The sequence below is a fragment of the Rhipicephalus sanguineus genome, chromosome 9 (genome assembly GCF_013339695.2).
Source record: "Rhipicephalus sanguineus isolate Rsan-2018 chromosome 9, BIME_Rsan_1.4, whole genome shotgun sequence".
NCBI lineage: Eukaryota > Metazoa > Arthropoda > Arachnida > Ixodida > Ixodidae > Rhipicephalus > Rhipicephalus sanguineus.
Window position 1 is genome coordinate 27744942 of NC_051184.2, and position 19955 is coordinate 27764896.

Genomic DNA, 19955 nt, shown 5'->3' on the forward strand with positions numbered 1-19955 from the left:
TACGTTAGTTGTCAATTTAGTCAGGATTGCTATCGAAGCAATCCTGGCAAAAACTGCAGGGCCGGTAATAGCCTAATTCCGTTATTATCAGACTTGAACTAGCATCTAAACAGACGAGATGCACAACTTGGCAGATATCACATTGGCCCTATCACATCACCACCTCCATAATTTTTTAGCTGATCACATAATCTTAATAATCTTGACGTTAATGCAAAGAAGCCACACTTGTGTTGGCTTCCGACGAGCTGTAATGGTGCTCTTTTTTTTTCACTTTCGGTATTGGAAACATCTGATTTTCAAAACTTTTCATTACAAATAATGCTGACATTTCCAATGAGAAAATCTCATGCAGAGACTGTCCTATGCCTGTATTCACGCTTTTTGCACAGCCTGAGCTTTCATTGCAGACGGCTCTTAACTGATGTCCACTTTCACATGTGCAAGAAGCTGAACACCTAAAAACTAATCTCTAAAGTTACCTGGTCAACAGTTCATTGAGGTCCGTTTAGTGAACTTGGAAAGAGGTTCTCTCGGGCAGCGCACTTATTTGGCAAAATTACTGTGGCTGAACTTAGTTGAAATACTCCTACTGTGGAGTTATAACATATTTGTATGCTGGTTACATTGTGTCAAATTTGTATAATTATGTTAACTATTATGTTAATTAAATTATGTAAGATATGTCAACTGTGGCTGAAAAATCAATTAGCATGTTAATAATGTCTCAACACATCGCATTGCATGAAAGGTGCCTGTAAAGTTGGTGGCATTGGTTTCAAAACTGCGAGGTAATGCAAACGAGGTAACAAATACATGGCAAAATTTTTTGAAGTCTGAGCGACTTTCATTGCTTCTTTTTGCTAGCAGTACATTATCGTAAACTATGAAATATGCAGGCGAAAATGGCTTTGTTTTCAGCGAGCAGCTTGGCTCCTACATTGTAAATTTTTTTAATTAATGCTGGATCAAGCAGTTATAGCAATCGAAATAAACAAGCAACGAGTAAAGTGAAAAATGAATGTTTATTTTATCACAAAATTGCACTTGACCGAAGGAAACATACAGCAACAGTGCACACAACTGAGGCTTTGACATCTTGGCAATAGCTAATAGAAAGTCACATTACGTTATTTTACATCAGTCTGAACATATACACGTTGAAACATGTTCAACTTTTCTTTGACGAGTGCCCCTTGGCAACAACTGCTGCGATGATACCAGCAGAACAGGCGAGTGCAACGACCTTGACGCCTTCTGGTAACTGTGGTGCTGGGTGTAACTCTTCTGGTTTGTCGGCCGCCTTTAGGTGTTTCCACTGCACGAATTTTGTGCCTGCAAAGTGGTAAAATGGCACAGGTGCACCAAAACAGCGCTGCTTCTTTTAAGCACACTTTGACAGTGCTGTTCACAAAAAGGCGGAGACAAAGCGATCAACAGCGCTCAAACGAGGGACGTCTCCAATACCAATGATCTGACAGGGAGGCTTGTCTTAGTGTAAATTTTACAGCGAAAGCTATTATGAGATCATTTCACCGGCCGTTTTTGGCGCCGTAGTTGTCCGCCGCCGCCGCTGCCGCCGGTGTCCGTAACCAGTATCGCTCGAAATAAGAAAAAAAGAAAACGAAATAAGAAAGAAATTCCAGGATGGAACGAGGTTCGAACCTGGGCCCTCTGCGTGGGAGCCCAGTATTCAACCTCTGAGCTATGCCGGTGCTTGAAACTGCTTTGCAAAAAGGTCCTGTACAGGCTTCATGTCGGGAAGGAACCACATTAGCATATGCAATATAGCGTGGTAGAAGAGTAAAATAAGCATCAAGCGTCGCACAACGCGAATTCTGTAACCAGGCGTCACACAATGCGAATTGTGCAACGAGTAGGTTGTTGAATGCTTCCAACCCATTACAAAGGGCTCTGCCATAATTCTTCGTCGTCATCAGGCACAGCATCAACAAAGTGCGCATAATGCTGTACATGCGTTTAGCAGGTACCACGGCTCTCCGTAGAATGATGAAAAATGGCACAGTGCCTGCTGCCCTACTTCTCAAAAATTACAATGATTTATAGCGTAGTGGGTTCCTCGCAAGTGCACTTGTATTGGTTGCCAAGGAAGCCCATAAGCGCATGATCCATTTCCTCGGGATCTCAGTAAAATTACAATGATTTAGAGCGTAGTGGGTTCCTCGCAAGTGCACTTGTATTGGTTGCCAAGGAAGCCCATAAGCGCGTGATCCATTTCCTCAGGGTCTCAGTAAGATTACAATGATTCATAGCGTAGTGGGTTCCTAGCAAGTGCACTTGTATTGGTTGCCATGGAAGCCCATAAGCGCATGATCCATTTCCTCGGGGTCTCAGTAAGGTTCTTCGCTCCCCCCCCCCCGTCTCTCTCCCACATCAACGTATGTTATACAGCATGACAGGAGAGGGAAATAGCAACCGGGCGTCACCCAATGCAAATTACATAACTGGTGGGCTGTTTAAAGCTTCCAACCCATTACAAAGGGCTGAGCCATCGTCATCAGTCGTCGCGTCAACAGAGTGCACATAATGCCTTACAGACGTGTAGCTGGTGCCTCGCTTCTCCGCAGAATGACGAATAATGGCTTAGTAGGTGCTTCGCAACTTCACAAAAATTGTGATTTATGGTGTAGTGGGTACCTTTCTAGTGTACTTGTATTGTAGCCCCAAGGGAGCTTACAACGGGCTCTAGAAACGCCGCTCTTCCAGCTTTCGCTGTGACTGTGCTGCGGTTTCAGCGCAGGCCTGGCGTTTTTTTTTTTTGTGTAAAGATCTACTGAGGATGGAAGTCAATTCACTAGTACTGAAAAATTTTAAGCAACTGCTTGTTATACAAAAATAAAAATTAAAGCAGGGAATGTCGTTAATTCTGTTCCGACAGTATGTTGCACCGCGAAAGTTAAGGGCAGCTGTTTACGTCTGTGCCGTTAGTGTGACATGAATTCAACAATTTAAACATTTATACCTTTTGATTGCAGTGGCTTGAATTTGTGGACGAGGCACTGCTTTTCTCTCTGGGAGAGAGCAAAGATGCCTGGTATAGTCTTAGCATATGTTCACAGCTTAGAAAACATGTTAAGTGTGAAGCACTGCAGCCTCATACAACCCACAGCTGATTGAATGCAGGAGTGACATCCTTTTATCAGTCGGGCACATGCATTGAGCGTTGTAAGCTTAAGGCATGTATGTTTACTCTTTGTCACTAACTGGTACACTGAGAATGTGTAAACCATTTATGTAAGTTGACGTCACAAACCGTGGGAGTTGGGAAAAAATTGTTTCAGAAACCATTGAAGATGCTTATCAAATCCGACTATAGCTATTTTTCGTAACCTCCTGCTCGCCCCCATGTCTTTCATAAGTCGTGAAATGTTATGTGCGCACCCGCAGACCCACCAAGTAGCTGTCTTACTGCCATTCGCAATGCTGACTAATTCTACACCACATTATGTCATCTCAGAGTCACTGAACCCCAGTTAAAACTTTGTAGCAACACCCATTATCCCCAGTATCCCGGTTGCAACTTCCTTGCTGTGAATATCCGTCACTCGGCTGCACATGATGCTGAGGTGTTATCTGTTGTGGACCGCGCACAAGTGATTCAACGTTACATACCCCTAGTGTCAGCTTGGCCAATCCATTCAGGGGGTGAGGGAGATTGGCCAAGAGTGGGCATATACCAATATAGTACTGCAAACATAATGCCAAAATTTTACAGTCAGCCCGCTACCCAGTAGCTGCCCCAAGTGTTCAAAGCTTGGCAGCTTGGCCCATTGGGTATGTGCCACTGTTCAGAGCACAACATCAATCGACTGTTCAGAGTAGCTGTAAAATTTGTCAACTGTGTAATACTTAGACTTATAGCCTGTAGTAGAGCATGCAAATGATACAGCATTAGATTTGACTTTACTTACCGGAGTCACAAACTTTCGTCCCATTTGGAAAAAAAAGAACATTCATGAACTGGAATTTATGTTAAGGTCACCAAAATAAATCTGGATCTTTTTGCTTTGGTATACAGTATCTCGTAGCACTGGCATTGGTTTAGGACAATGAGCCCTAATTACCGTGATTCAGACAATTTATCTCATTTACATAATAACGACCAGTGATAAACCATAGCTTACAGCGTCAATACTGAATGTTGACATTAAAAAGAAGTTGCCAAAATTCATGATGAGCTTAGCCAGAGGTTGTCTTAAAGGCATACCAGCAGTTAAACCTATCTTATGATGCTAGCAGTACCATGTGACCATGTACTTTTGGTTGTATTCTAACTGTACGTATTGGTTTCACTTGACATTGGCATTTGATTTGGAGTAGAAATGTTGTGAAATCGATTTTTTTTTTTTGCTGAGCATAGGTGATGGGACATGTGGGTTTCTACTAGAAAACCTGGAGTGGTGCTAACTGACCTTTGAGTACGGCTACAAACACATCTCCGGCACAGCCAACGTGTGTCGCCTGTGCTCCGAGAGAAACCATCCTGGCAGTTGCGCCGACGTTAGTGGCAGCAGAGCATTGTTGCGATCCAAGAAGGAAGACCATACCAACATCTGCAGAGCAGTTGTAAAAGTAACTCAGTTATTTGCAGAATGAGTGCTGCAAGATCAAGTGATGGCTTTAATGTGCCACCCCTCGCAGTATACTCTGGCAACAAGAGAAACGGCTGTTTTTATGAATGTTAAAGCAGTATGAATGAGGCTGGCATCATTACTGGCAGTGCAGTGGAATACATATATATACAAGTCATATATGCGCCGGTTAGTTTTTTCAAAACATGCTTTGGATGGATCAGGTTTTCTTTCAAGCTATAAAGATAACACGCTTTGACAGTCCTGTTATCAGTGTATTGGCAGAGATCACTGTCGTTAGTAGTGTTATTAGTATTATTGTTATTACTAATAGCAATGGTGCTGCCAAAAGCAGGAGCAGTAGTAGTAGTGACGGCAGGACCTGAATACAAAAATTGTTCTTAATGATAACTGAATTTCTTCTAAACGCAACAGACTCCATCAAAATTACAGTAGACTCTTAGTAAATGGAAATCTCTTAAATGGAATAGCTGTTTCTAATACACTCAAACCTCGATATAACGAACATGGATATAACGAATTATCGGTTATAACGAAGTAAATGAAGAATAGTCTTGTAATAGATACAGTGTTACAAATAAACGTTTATAACGAATTTTCGGATATAACGAAGTTATTTTCGTGGCAGATGTGACTTTGTTATGAGGTTTGAGTGTATCATTGGTTTCATACTTGAATTCTGCACCTCTATTCACCTCGTAGTAAATGGAACCCCCGTTAAGTGGAACATATCTTCCTGGTCCCTTCTGATTCTATTTAACGAGTCGGGTGTATTTTAAGTCAATGCCAAACAAAGTGGTTTCTTCGTTATTACCCCTTTAAATAGGATCGCATCAGAAAAAAGCATCCTCTCAAAGGTTTGAGATGCATGCTGAAAATTACTGTATCAATTCTCTCCTCAACCTCACCGTATTGGCCTTCAGTGAGAGGGCTTAGAGAGCTGCGCCATCACATTTACACTCAAACCTCGTTATAACGAACACGGATATAACGAATTATCGGTTATAACGAAGTAAATATATAATAGTCTTGTAATAGCTACAGTGTTACAAATAACGTTTATAACGAATTTCCGGATATAACGAAGTTATTTTCGTGGCAGATGTGACTGTTATAATGAGGTTTGAGTGTATATCATAATTACTACAATACACTTAAAACAGTATAATTACTGTGCCCTGTACCTTCCTTCGCTTCATTGTCTATTGGCTTTCATTTAGGTTGTTCAAACAAAGAAACGAGCCATAAAATTTGCTTCTTTATCTCACCAGTTAGTATCACAGTGGTGTTTTCGTTGCCAGTCACGTGCACCACATGATGGCCCGCAAACAGTTGTCGAGGAACTCGGGTGAACTCTCCGACATCTTTTGTGCCATCGTGAATGCCAAGCTTCTTATTCCTGTCCCAAAACAAAGAGTTGCAGCCATAAAAATACATTACAGGAAGACGGGCTAAAAAAAAAGCAGCAATAGTGGAGACACAGCAGATAAAGAGCACTAGCAGCGATTGCTGCTGAAATCACTAAAAAATTAATAAAATTAAAAGTAAGGCTTTATATATCCTTAATAATTAAGAATGCTATATGGGAACTGTGCTAAACTCTAAGTAAATTACTAGTCACTTTTATACCTAGAACTCAATTACTATTGGTAAACTTGATGAATGGCCCATAGCTACGAGGCTAACCAATGATTTATTAACATCTCTTCTGCAAAGCTTGCTTTGAAAAGTACCAATTTTCTTGAAGCTGGTGCTGGGAACACAGCTGCAATGCATTTCATTGCTGGTTTGAGAGCTATGGAAATGCAAACTTTTTTTTTTTTTAGATTTCGCTTAGACTCACCGAATCTAGGCTGTCTTTAAAGTAAAGTGTATTCCTAAATTACAAATTTGGCTTCCCTCTCATATGTAAAAGGTGCCACCTAAATCTCTCCACCAGTCTTCTGTGTGGCAGTGTACTTGCGTTTCAGTTGCGCTTGAGTGATAAAAATATGTTTCCATCATTGCAATAACTGCAAAAGTGCATCTGTTGCTGTGTTGCCATCAGTGTTAGTAGACAGCCTCTAAAAATTCACCACATCTTTCAGTACAGTAACACTCACCATATGCTAGAGATGTTTGAAATGTGTAAATTCAGCATGGTGCCAGCTGTTTGTGTGTGTAGACTACATAATTTAATTTTTGCGGTAATAGGAATGCCTGAAGAATATGAGGCCTGACTACTGCAACATTTTACTGTTCTAAATCACACAGCAAACTCATTGCGTACAGGTGAAACCGGTGTAGCACAGCTAACTGTTGCATTACTAATTGCAGAAAGTATTTAAAAAAATTCATTCAGAAACTGTATAGTGGGGAACTGTCAGATAGCAGAGTTTTTGTTGTGCTGTCATGCTGTCACGCACACACAGGTGCTTTTCCCTGTAGACCTCACCAAAGAGCAATTACTCAGTTAATTTGCTGATCCATGCAGGTTATAAACCAGATGTGGTCTATAGTACGGAAAACATGGTAACTAGGCATGGGCGAATATTCAAGCGCTTCGAATATTCCAACGAATGTTACAGTATTCTAAATGTACGAATAGACTTATATGTCAATCCCCTGTAAAAGCGGTTTCACTGCTGCGTGCAGGTGTTGTGCCATGAAACCACCTATCCAGGGGAAATCCACACTGCTGCGAAGCCATACTTCAAGGTTAAATGTACACGTATTACCTTCACCTCGATTAATTATTTTTTTGAAGTTTAAAATCGTGTTATACGGGCTTACATGGGCAAGGTATAGTAAATTAAAAAAAAAAATGTGGCATTCGCACATGCCTAGTTCCAATTCTCAAAAATATTGTGAAAGTTAGTTGGGTCATGACAAGAATGCTCATTTTTCTTTGTAATATGTTATATATACTATTTGAGCTATTCGATTAGAAGTTATTGAACCAAATCACTATTCGCTTCGAACCTCAAATTTACTATTCACCCATCCCTAATCGTAAATTTTGGCACATTGTAGATGACCCCCGCACTTCAGCAGGCCTTTAAAAGCCACACATTTGTCTGACCTGTTGCTTCCACAGGCCCATAGCTCGCCTGCATCTGTGACTAGGTAGCTACTGTCTGTTGTGCAAAAACACCGTGTCGGACAAACGCCAGCAGGGAGCTCCACTTTCACGGGAAGATCCGTTGAAGTGGAAAGAGTGATCCCCAGCATTCCTGTCAGAGAATTACGAATCATTAGGAGAGTTCTGTCATACTTTTTTCAGCTGTCGGAACTCTACTACATATGCACTTGTCGTGCATAAAACAATCCCAACACCAAATGTATGAAGCGAAAGCTCCATAACTGCTTAAAGTACTAGATTTAACAAAACCATTGTGCTCTGCTTCAATGAGTATGTAAGGGTCATATCTTCAAAGTGATTACTAGTTTCTTATTCCAAGTGAGCAAAACATTTTTTGAATACTGTAAGCCCTGATGTGTGCATGTCATGTGAACACGGTCCTGCTTGTTTTGGTAACTCTGTCACATGTGCAAACTGATGGAGTCACTTCATTTCATAAGGCTCTGGAACAGCTGTAATGGCTGTTTAGGAGAGGATTCAAGCCTTGTTGCAAGAATAAGTAGTCTTGAATAGCAATAGCCGAGCTTGATTATCAGAACTGAAGTACACTCATGTTAAGAGTAAAGCTTAGTTCCTGTCTTACAAAGCCTAAATACACTTTGAAACACGTCAAAGCACTGTAATCTGTCGAAACGAAAGCATTTCAAAGCGCACCATGTCTGGCATCTCCCCAGGCGAAGACGTCGTGGTTTTCATCAATGGCAAGAACGTGTGATGCCGCACAGGCCACATGCATTATCTCGTGACCTAGAAGAGCTTCCACTATCTTGGGTTTCTGTAAACGAGAAAGAATTTTAGCCCTCAGGATTGCTTAAGTGCGCAAAGACGGTCAACATGGATGTTAACAGAAATACTCGATTGGTGCTTTGAGCAAGTCAGGATGCGCTGAGTGGAGTGGGACGTACCCTTGCACTGTCAAAATGGCCACCGTGACCAAGGCTACCCGACTGCCCGTGTCCACAGGATAAAAGTATCTTGCGTTCTGCAAGAAGTCAGCGATAACGACATCATTACAATGAAATACATTATTAACACAGCAATTAGTGCTTTATGACTGTGCATGAGGTTGTATGTTCTATTCTTAGCTGTGGCAGTTATGCTCCAATGGAAACAGAATAGAAAAAGTCAATTGCGCTTGGGGACATAAAATTGGGGGACGTTTAAGCTTCGCCTTTAAGAGTTGAACGCGATATCGATATCTGGTCCCATCCTCATCGTGCTCTGTTTCGCTTGTCATTATGTTCAGTTGCCCAGCCAGCCATACACTCATGCACACGCACACACACACATCGTACTTATAGTAAAAGTAAAGTTTCCTCCCTCTTCAAGAGCACTTTTATGACAACTGTGTACCCCCTACTTGTGTGTAAGAGAATGTGCGCACTAATGTGTGTGCCCTTTTGTGATGGGTGGCATGCTTTAAACCAGCAGCAATTACGCGAGTGATACTTTTTCAAAGTTGCAATGCACCCACTACGTGTTCGTAAGGGAATACACGCAGTAATGTGTGTGCCTTTTGTAATGGATGGCCGGCTTTGAACCACCAACTCTTTATGCAATTCACATGGTGTGACGACCGATGGCAATGTACGCTCGTACCATGTTTTACTGTGATATTACGTCTCGTACTGTGACGTCTGTACACAGGACGCTTATGTTTGTGCAGAATGAAAGTTACTTTCCATGCAGTTCTAAGCATTGGTGTGGCTCTGTGGAAGAACACCAGCTCACCACGCCGAAGGCCTGGTTTCGATTTCACCTCGGGTACATCATTTTTTATTATTTGCATCTATGGCGATTTTTCACTTACAAACAGTGATGATTTTTCGCTCACGAGCAATGACACCGACACCAAAATTTCTGCGACACGGGCTCTTTAACACTATATCACATTAATATAAAACCAAGGTGGTTGAAATTCAATTCGGACACCTCCACGACAGCATCTGTCATATCACTTGTGTTGCTTTCGGTGATTAAAATCATTCAGTGAATCAATCAATGAATAATCAACCAATTTGCTTTCTTTCCATTGTTCTATTTAGTAATAATGAGGAGATTTGGTACACAGTATGTGACAGCAAGAAAAAATATCATCATGTTGTTTATATTGTTAATTGTTAACGTCTTACCCCACAACGTGATCAGTCTTTTCAAGAGCATGAAAACGCAATTCGGATAAACAAACAACACTTTGGCTCTGTTGTGTAGTAATAAAATTAGCATAGCAACCTTCTTGAGCACTTTACCTGACAGCAAAACGATGAAGTCAGCTCCACAACCAGCGTGGGTTATACGGTCAGTGTGGTAGTCCTTTACGACCTTTGCTTCGCAAGTCTTCTCTTTCGACTGGCCTGTCTGGATTGAAAGGACAAAGAAATGAAATATATTATTTAAATGTGTTATATATAAATATATAAATATATAATTTATATATTATTATAAATCTGCATTAGAGTATTTACTAGGGTAACGCTTTCAATCTTTTGCATCACTGTTCATCCTTCTAGTACATGTGCTTAAAATATATTTTCCCATATTACTAACGAAAGAGTTTCAACAGTACCACTTTCCAAACAATGGCACTTCCATATGCTGTGACGCCCACGACGGTGTCCAATCCAACGGCCACGGCACTAATGCAGCCATGTCCATCTGGCACCTCTAGCTTAATAGTGGCCATGTTCTTGCTGTCCCAAGCAAGCAGCGATGTCGACAGATCTCCTGCAAAAATCACCAGTTATCAGTAGCAGTGTTTGTGAACTTCCTGAATGTACTGTCGCAAACAACAAAAACAATGAACGGCTACAAGAGACAGTCTTACCAGAGCCCGCACGGGACCTTTGACCGAGAGTAGCCAGGGACACTGTAGAAGACAAACGGTCTTTCCTGTTTATGAATGAGCGAGAGGAAACCTTAGGTCTCATGTTTTTCTTAGTGTGATGATTTGAGAAGTTCTCATATCAGCAACCATGTGTAGGAAGTAAAGAGAGACAAGTTAACCGTGACACAGGGCACATGGTTAGAAAGGCAAAATATAATTGCATTACTGATTTTTTTAACTTTGTTGCACACTTATTGCATTCATATGAACCTTTTCTTCTTCTGCAGCCATACTGAAGTAGCTTTACTTATGATGAGAACAGCTTTTTTAGTCGTAAGGAGCACAGTAGCGTACTAAAGCTTGAAAAGGTGGCGTATTAACTGTGCTTGAATTGCCAAACACTTGCAAAGGACCAGAACAAAGAAGAAAAACCTGCTACCTGATTTTAAAGTGCTCAGCTGATGTTCAAGAGCGTCGACATCATGAAATGCGCTTTTTTTTCTTTTATCAGTTTGTTATGTATCATTGCTGATTAATGAGCACATTCTAATTCCTTAATTTGCATATCCACATTGTTTATCAATCAATTAAGGTCATTTCAGCTTCCCAAATTCTAACACCACAAACACCATGAGGATAGCATGGTGTTAATTACATATGTTACATATATTTCACATAATACTATAATTATAACTATAAACTGTAATATAGTTTTAAACAATGACACCTTTCTTTCACCATGCACTTTCAAATGCCATCTAAACAACCATGGTGCATTGATTGTTGCATACGGTCCAAGTTATAGCAACTATAATTTTGTAGAATTCCCGCACCTGTCTGTTTCACAACATCATGAAGACCTCTGATGACAGCTTATGACTCACGATTAAAAGTAAGCTATAGATGGAACAAAAGATTTATATGCACAGAACAGGGTCTAGGCTATTACACTGTATCTCTTCCTCAAAACAGTTCCAGAAAACTAAATATACAACCATGTCGTCAAACGCAGTGTGCACATTTGTTGATATGCGTCAGGATTTTTGGTTGATTCTAGTCAGCATTATTTCAATGAATAGCAAGACTACTTTAGCTTGGTGGCTCTGGTGTAATGATGATGAGAATGAGGTCGTGAATTTGATTCCTGGCTAAGTTGTCCCCTTAAAGGGGTCATGAACCACTTTTCCAAGTAATGATCTAATGGCCTCAGTATCGGAGTGTACTGCCTCCCGAATCGATTCCCGCAAAAATTTCTCGAATCCGTCAAGAATCAGCGGAGTTACGGGGGTTTGGCGCACGCTCCCAGCGCTTTCTCTCTTTTCTCGTGCCGGCGAGCGCACTGGAAGCTAGACAGGGAGGGATGGCATGGGGGAAAGAAGTTACGCCAGCGCGCGTCATGAAACGCGATCGCTCTCCCGCTGTGATTCGCTTGCGCGAGTGCGGCTACCGTGTACTGAGGAGTGCGGCGCCGGCAAGTGGCGGCACCCCGCGGCAAGAAGCGCATCTGATCCGAACGCCGCTCTCGATTTACGTCGGCTATCGGCCAATAAGCATGCTATGTCTCTTGCGACGTACAGCGGACAGACACCCCGCCCACCGACGAGAGTGAGAACCGGCCTCTGTTTGAAAAGAGGGTGCCTGGAGAAACGGCAACTTCGCGCTCCGCTTGTGGCCATTACGCGGCGCGCACGACTGTAATATTTGGCAGAGCAGTTCATAGCCGTGTCAGCTTTCCGCAGGATGTGTTTTTTCAACCAGCCCAAGGGGTGCTTCATGACCCCTTTAACCAAAGAGGGTAAGATGCAGAAACGTTAATGCACCATTTCATGTGGACGTTGAAGAACTCAAGGCGGCTAGAATGTATCTGGAACTCTATGCTACACCATCTCCCATACAAGCTGTTCTTCTTCGTCCTCTCAAATTTAATCAATTTACTAGGCCACTTGTCATAATACGGATAACAAATGATGCTGGAACGTATTTTAACTTTGCGAGCTCAGGTTGGTAGATTATGAGTTCTGATTCTTGATTTGCGGCTACAAATGCGACGTTAGGTGGATAAGACGTAAGATGAAAAATTTTTAATCTGTGTACCTTATAAACATTTACATTAAGACAAAGTGAAATAAAGCGTTCTAGACAATCACTTACTGGGCAACACAGGGTAGCGAGCCAATTGTCAGATAAAGGTTGCAGATTACAGGCAGCAGAATGGGTTGCGCCATGAGCTGATTGACGGACGGCCGCTGCGATGGCTCCTTTTGCAACATCTGCTCAAGCAAGTGACGGACCTGAGGACTGTAGTGGTCGCTCACCGGCTCGTAGGATCCGCGGATGATCTTGATCACCAGACTCGGCACGTGCTGTGTGTGCAATAATGGTGGTTGGGGCAGGTTACCGCAGCACTTAAAGGGGCCCTGCAGCACTTTTCCAAGTAACCATCGAATGGCTTCATTAAAGGAGTTTATTGCCTCATGAATCGACCGCCGCAAAAATTTTTAGAATCCGTCAAGTACGAGTGGAGTTGCAGAGATTTGTCGCACGCTGCAATTGTATTCTCTCTTCTCTCGTCCCAATTAGCGCGCTGGAAGCTAAGCAGGGAGGGATGGCACGGGGGGAAGAAGTTGCGTCACACGCACATCATGACCTTGAGAACTTTCTTCCTTCTTTGAACGCTCGGCTCATTTCTGTGTGATCGCGAGCAAGTGCGGGCACGTGGCGGCCTCCCGTGGTGGCCACCATTACCATGCAGCTCACGATGTTCAAATCAGCCAATGGCGATGAATTTGGGTATACGGCATCATTTGTAGAAAGAAGAGGGGAACAATTTCTAGATGACTTTAAGAATTCATTGTAAATTCCACGCCACGTGCTGCGCTATAATATTTGGCTCACGTGTTGTCAGGGGCGTCGACTACCGATCAGCAGCGTTTTCTGACCACGCTGAAAAAGTGTGGCAGGGCCCCTTTAAAGTGAGTGAAAAATGATGTGAATGACAGGAAATGGCACTGAGAAATGAATCTCGGTACTTGCAACGTTCTAAATTTGCGAGGAAGTGATGCACCCTCCCCTATGACTCACGTTGCCTTCGAAGGGGCTTCTCAGTGTCAGTAGTTCGTACAAGATACAGCCTAGTGCCCAGATGTCACTCTTCTGGTTATACCTGTAATTAATTCATGCATCATTAATTGCAAGAAATCATATTTGCATGTTTGAAACAAGTGCTGGATGGGCACTGATGAAGTGTTTTTTCAGAATTCTATTTCTGTTAATTTTACAGTAAGAGATTCATTACCAGAAAGGAAAATCAAGGCAGAACATTCATTCTAAAGAATTTTTTCACATAAAGGTACATCAATCTGGCATTACAAATTTCTCATATTTGTTCCACTACAGTGCAGTAAAAGTTCTTGAAACCGGAGAAGTCTAAGTTTCGGCTCTAGCTGAATAAATTGCAGTCTATCTTCATTGTTGAACAGTCAACTAGGCCCAGGCAGACTCTTTACTACTATTACCAAGCCTCCTCTAATCATAAGAGGTGCTTTTCTCTTATTCTAGAATGATAATTTGTTAATTCAAACATGTGGACCTAGTCTTTACCTTATCGTCCTCTTAATGAAATTATAGATCAGTATCATGCGACAACAGTAATCAGAGAAAACTTACGGTTTGCCTACACATATCTCTGGCGAGAGGTTATTTGGAGTGCCAACGAGCTGAAATGAGAAAATTTTATTCAACGAAAATTCGTGAGGTGTCACTGAACAAGGAGCATCGCAGGAGCCCACATTCTGACTAGGATATACGCCTTTGTTAAGCCTTGATGAAGACCCTAATTAAGGCAAGTAGTCTTGAGGAAACGTTGACTCTAGCTATATTGTTTGTTCAAAAGCTTCTCATCAATTTTAGCCACCTGGCATTCTTTAATGTGCACCTAAATCCAAGTACGCAGCCGTTTCTCGCATTTCTCCCCTATTGAAATGTGGCCATCACAACCGAGAATTGAACCCATGACCGTAACTGATATGCTATCATGGCAAGTTCAGTGACATTTCTTTTTTCGCCACTGTTAATCGCTTCAAGCCTCAGTTTCTCTGTGAGCTCCTCTCACGTTTAGATTAATATTATGTGTTGTTGAATACACTGAAGCAGTTTCCTTAAATAATCTGGAGTACCAAACCTGAAAGTTTCAGAATGCTTTGCTTCACATGTTCTTGCAGCAATGCTTGAGGCTTGCTTACTATTATTATTTCTAGATTAGTGATTCTTTTAGTTTTGCTTTCTTTATTGAAAGAGCCTTTATCACGAAGCAGTTACCGTGTCCTTGTTATGGTATATCCTGCTGCACAGGGCTAACATTAAGATGTAAATTACAAAGAGTAATGAAAGACAGTGAAAATATTAAACATTTTTTTAGAGAAATAAAGCCTCATAATGTGTTTCAACTGTGTGACCCGCGTTAAACTTTGATGTTGGCATGTTTGTTACACTTTTATGTTTGCCCTTCGGTTTATTTATGTTTTTCTGGTGACCATGTTATGCTTTCTTGCACTAGTTATTTTTCTACTTTTATCCAATCTTTTTTTCTGTTTACTATTTATCTCTTCATGAGCACTTTCAGGAATCAGTCAATAAAAGTAGAATTCTGTTGATCCAGTCCTGCTTTATAGTGTTTTTCAGATATGCAGGACAACAGCTCTTTGCTTAATCGTATTATGCAGTTAAACAACAAACACTGTCTAAGTAGCCTCACTTCAGTACAACCTCGAGCACAACATCTCCTTACGAAGTAAATAGCTTCCCAAAAGCGTTCAGTTATTCACTTACATTGATGATCATCATTTGTGGCTTCTGCACTATTTTTTATTGCTTTTATCTTTACTTTGTTTTTTCTTTCAACTTATTAACATGTGTCACACTTGTTATGCTACTGACATGCATAGTTGTTTATCCTTTTGATTGTGACTGTTTTCATAGGCTAATAAACATTATGAAGTTAGCGCTCGGCGAAACGCACGCGTTCACCTAACAGAAGTTTTTTTAATGTTATTACCGATTCTAGCCAGATTGCATGTGAGATGTGAATTGCGGCACACATTCTAAAACCACGTCAGCACCAGTTATTACGTTTTGTCATGTGTAAAGAGCCAACACATTTCAGTCATAGATCAGATTTCATCGACTGCGTGCACTGTTGTTGTTGTATTTGGAATGTCACTTGTTTATGGCCATGCGCAAATTCACCCAATCTTTACCTAAATCTATACCTATCACTTTTCAATTGTTCACAGTTGCCAGCACAACACGACACTATATGTCAAAGCTTACACTTTCTGCCTTGCTTTTGCTGCTCAGGATCTTTGAGATGCCAAAGTCGCCAACCTTGACGATGCTGCGACATTGGTTGAGAAGCAGGTTCTGAGTCTTGAGGTCTCTGTGCAGGATTTGCCTCGAGTGGACGTGCTCGAGGGCAAGCAAGACTTGTGCAAAGTAGCTCAGCACTTGCTGATAAAAGAGCAAAGAAAGAGAAGCCATTGAGAGAAGGAAGTTGGGTTAGTAGGTGTATATTCAGAAATTTACACACATATAAATGGCATTAGGATGACATTGGGCTTGAACACCAGGTTCACATGGTAATTGGTAATGCCGTCTTATGGATCCTATGTGTTATTGTCGTAATGATTGTTTGAGGTAACATCGTTAGTGCAGGTTCTCGCTTTCCTTACACCGTGCTCATGGGACGCACCGCAATTTTGCAGTACTGTAGGCCCGTGCTAATATGGCTCCAGAGTTAGGCTCATATATCAGGCATGTGCTAATTTGGGTTCAGAGTTAGGCTGATAGCATTTTGCGTGTAGAAAAGAGCAGGTGATAGGTGTGTAAGCTGCCTTTCCCTGGCTCCAATCCTAAAAGAGTGTTCTTATCTATAATGTAATTTGCTTATTCACTTGTCAAGATGGCTTATGTGTAATGGAAAAAAAAAAAGAAAAAAGCTAATGTTGCTTCTTTCGGATCTGCACTCTCAATATTCCATGAATCCCATGTTTCCTGTCCCTTGTGATCTTTGTTTCAGCCATACGTTTTTTCAGCATAGGTTAGATATGTCTCAATTTTTTAAAGGCAATTCGCTCTGCTACAAATATAAGCGAACCGATATTGCATGGCAACTGTCTCATGACACAAGAAATTCTGTGAGTGATCAAAATCATACATTACCCTCTCGGAAAGCAGAGCACGGCCTCTTTGCTTCAGGTAATCGTATAAGTTTCCACCTGCAGCATAGCGATTTTTATTGTACTACACTCAAACCTCGTTATAACGAACACGGGTATAACAAATTATCGGTTATAACGAAGTAAATGAAGAATAGCCTTGTCATAGCTACAGTGTTAAAAATAAACGTTTATAACGAATTTTCGGATATAACGAAGTTATTTTCGTGGCAGATGAGACTTTGTTATAGTGAGGTTTGAGTGTAGTCGCTTGCTCGTGAAATATTAAATCCCTTGTCCTACATCTTGGCCCCCTTCAACATGCTGTACTTCTCTTTGATCTCTTATCGTGAAGCATGCTAAGTAATGTACACGCAAAAGGACCTTGTGCATTACATGCGTTATGCACACAAATTGGCGCACGTATGCGTGAACCGCCATACAGTTGTTGTTAAAATGCACTGTTTGGAAAGTCTCAAAATTAGTTAGTTTTCCGTGGTCTTTAGTTTGAGCATAAAACTATATGGTATTGACGGATACTTCTCAGTTTAATAATACATAAGACCACCGATTCTTACCTGCTCTGAAATTTATGTCATTTTAATCTTACTGCCATTCTAGGCATGACCTCGAGCATGAAGGCATACTTTACATAAAGGACACAAACGAAGATTATGAGAAAAATGTAAGTGCAGAAAAGCAGCTGTGTTAATAAAATGCGCTCGGAAATAGTGAACAAAAGAGCCTAGCATATGTCCCACTCTGTAACATAAAATATGAGTGCATGGTTATATCATGTCATGTATTACAAGGTTCCAGTTTGTTCATGGTCACATTGTAGGCTTGATAAAAATGGTATCGGTGCATCATAGCTTTGCTGAAGTCGAGAAAGTTAATACAGAGCATTTGTGGCCCCATATGTATATATGTTTGTCAGAATGTCTCTTTGTTGAAGTTCGTCAGATTAGCACAGGGTGTACAGCTCCTTTTTTGTGCTTTGTAGTCAAGCGCCTTTTGTGCTTTGTAGTGTCATAATAACATGCGACAAAGTGATCTGGAGTATGTCCCAGGGTTATCCGTCATTCGTTGGGAGATAGCCTCAGAAGTGCATGATCCCTTTGTGGTAAAATGCTAGCACATTTGGCATTTAGTATTGCATGCATTGCAGCTTTGTATGGGGCCCCCCAAGACACACAAAACCTCTGAAAAAAAAAACATCTCACAATGGCTACAAAAGGCTCCATACATGTTGGTCTGCAAGAAGACCTAAAGTAGAAGTTTTTCAAAATCGAACGCTTCGCGCCTCAAATGTGTGAGCAGATTTTTTATCTCCATTTTTATGAAACTATGGTTTCACCATAGCCGTTTCCTGGCGAACAAGTTTGTAATGCCTTCAAGACCTTCTTTAGACATTCTGGTTTCAAGCGCGAGTTCGCAACGTCTGTCTAGCCGTGTCGTTAACTTGGGGCATACTCCATGATGATGGCCAAGCAGCTATGGTGTCACCAAAGTCTTTGCTGCCGAACAAGTTTGTAACATTTTCAAGACATTCTTTAGACGTTTTTGTTTAAAGCGCACAAGTTCAGGTCTGCCCAGCTGTGTCACAAACCTGGGGCATACTCCATGACGATGGCCAAGCTCTTTTCCTCGAGGAAGCTGTCGTAATATGCGATGATGTTGGGATGGTGCAGCATAGCCAGCACCTTGGCCTCATTCAGGGATCCTTCCTTCTCTTCTCTGGACATCTGCTGCACAGGGATGTGCTTGATGACCACTTTCCGTCCGGTGGACTTCTCGGAGTACAGCGTTACGACCCTGTAGTACCATTAAGGAAGGCTACGAAAGGATGTTCTTCATCGAGTAGCACTGGGCAAACCTAGGCAGTTTGTGCAGCATGATTGGTACTTATGGTACAGCAATGTGTAGACAAAGCTATACGAAAGCAAGAACAAAAAAAATGACATCCCTAGGCAAGTTTCCACCTGCAGTATGTCTTTCTTCGACACCCTCACGCACACCATGTGCATACTCTGCAGTGAAACCATCAAGATACTGGACATCACCTGATGACCCGATGTGCATGTCTTGATCCTCTTTTCAATTAAGCTTCTGCTGTATGTGTCCTTCATGAATGAACTAGGCCAATGCAGTATTACTTCTACATGTATAATGCGACTTGTATGACGATGCTTTCTTCCTTACGTTTGGAGACGTTTATTCTTTTGTTAGCAGTCAAAAACTAAAACTAAATGTGTGAATGTTTTGGCCATTTTGTCATTGATTTTAAGCATACACCATCATCAGACGAAAACTTTTCTCCATGTTCCTGAAAGCTGCACGTACATTGCAACGATGGCTGGGTATACATAAGTAAACGTGTTGCCTTTCTTTGTTTTTTTTTAGATATTTTTGAACATGTCGGTCTTATCTCGTCATTCCGGAGAAGACTAATGAAAAAATTTAAAAAAGCAAACAGAGTAAAAAACGTGGTTTTTCCATTGGAGCACCATAGCTGGCCGGCATTTAACGAAGCCAAAATGCCTATTTATCATGAATAAATTTCCAGAAACTGAATATGTAAGCATATATTGTAGGCCATTCTGCGAAATTTAGTTCTCATGCCATCACCATTGCCGAATTAGCAATGGGCAGGAAAGTGGGCGTACAGTTAGTGTTATATATCCTAGGCGTACCCAGGTAGCGGGGGAAGGGGGGTGGGGGTCGTGGTTTAAATTTCGCGCTCCTTGCTACATAAATCATTCAACCTACTTTCGCTGCAGGAACGGCGCGTCGTGTGCATATGATAACAGGATAGCTGTGATGACATGCTAGTATTTGTTATAATTCCGCGCTAGCACGATCCATGCCCATTCAAACATGGCGACTGAAATAGAAATGCCATTATACCCGAATGCGCCTCTTCCGACCACTTCAATCTTCTTGTATGCGTCCATCTTTGGCAGGGCTGATGCGACTTTGTTCACTCCGCGCGGCGAACGGTATTGTTCGTGCGAGTGTGCGCTTGGGAGCTTCGCAGCGTCACTGGAGGGTAATCACCCCCAACAAGTTCGCACACAAACGTCACACTATTTGACAAGACACAAAACTCAGTTTTGAAGTTAGCGCTTTTTGCGATCGCGCACGTTTTATGATGATGATGATGATGGTAAAAAGTCCTTTTCATT

General features: G+C 41.6%; 1 protein-coding gene across 1 annotated transcript; it reads right to left on the minus strand.

Moving 5' to 3' along the window:
• Positions 1-1007: 1007 nt before the first annotated feature.
• On the minus strand, positions 1008-19817 carry LOC119404852 (serine/threonine-protein kinase Nek8). Its single transcript, XM_037671531.2, has 16 exons — positions 19678-19817; positions 18380-18585; positions 16775-16830; positions 15887-16063; positions 14225-14274; positions 13640-13721; positions 12710-12921; positions 10559-10623; positions 10301-10458; positions 9984-10092; positions 8640-8716; positions 8389-8509; positions 7675-7825; positions 5882-6012; positions 4434-4574; positions 1008-1335 (listed from the first exon to the last, which is right to left on the minus strand). The coding sequence occupies exons 1-16, from the start codon at positions 19722-19724 to the stop codon at positions 1172-1174; spliced, it is 1947 nt and encodes a 648-aa protein (XP_037527459.1). The 5' UTR covers positions 19725-19817; the 3' UTR covers positions 1008-1171.
• Between the last annotated feature and the right edge of the window lie 138 nt (positions 19818-19955).

Excerpts from the sequence above, each read along its gene's own strand:
- LOC119404852 (XM_037671531.2), bottom strand. The coding sequence starts at position 19,724 with ATGGACGCATACAAGAAGATTGAAGTGGTCGGAAGAGGCGCATTCGG. Across the intron at positions 10,624-12,709 it reads TCGCTACCCTGTGTTGCCCA|GAAAGACCGTTTGTCTTCTA; the intron begins GTAAGTGATTGT and ends ATTCATAAACAG. Across the intron at positions 7,826-8,388 it reads CTGGGGAGATGCCAGACATG|GAATGCTGGGGATCACTCTT; the intron begins GTGCGCTTTGAA and ends ATTCTCTGACAG.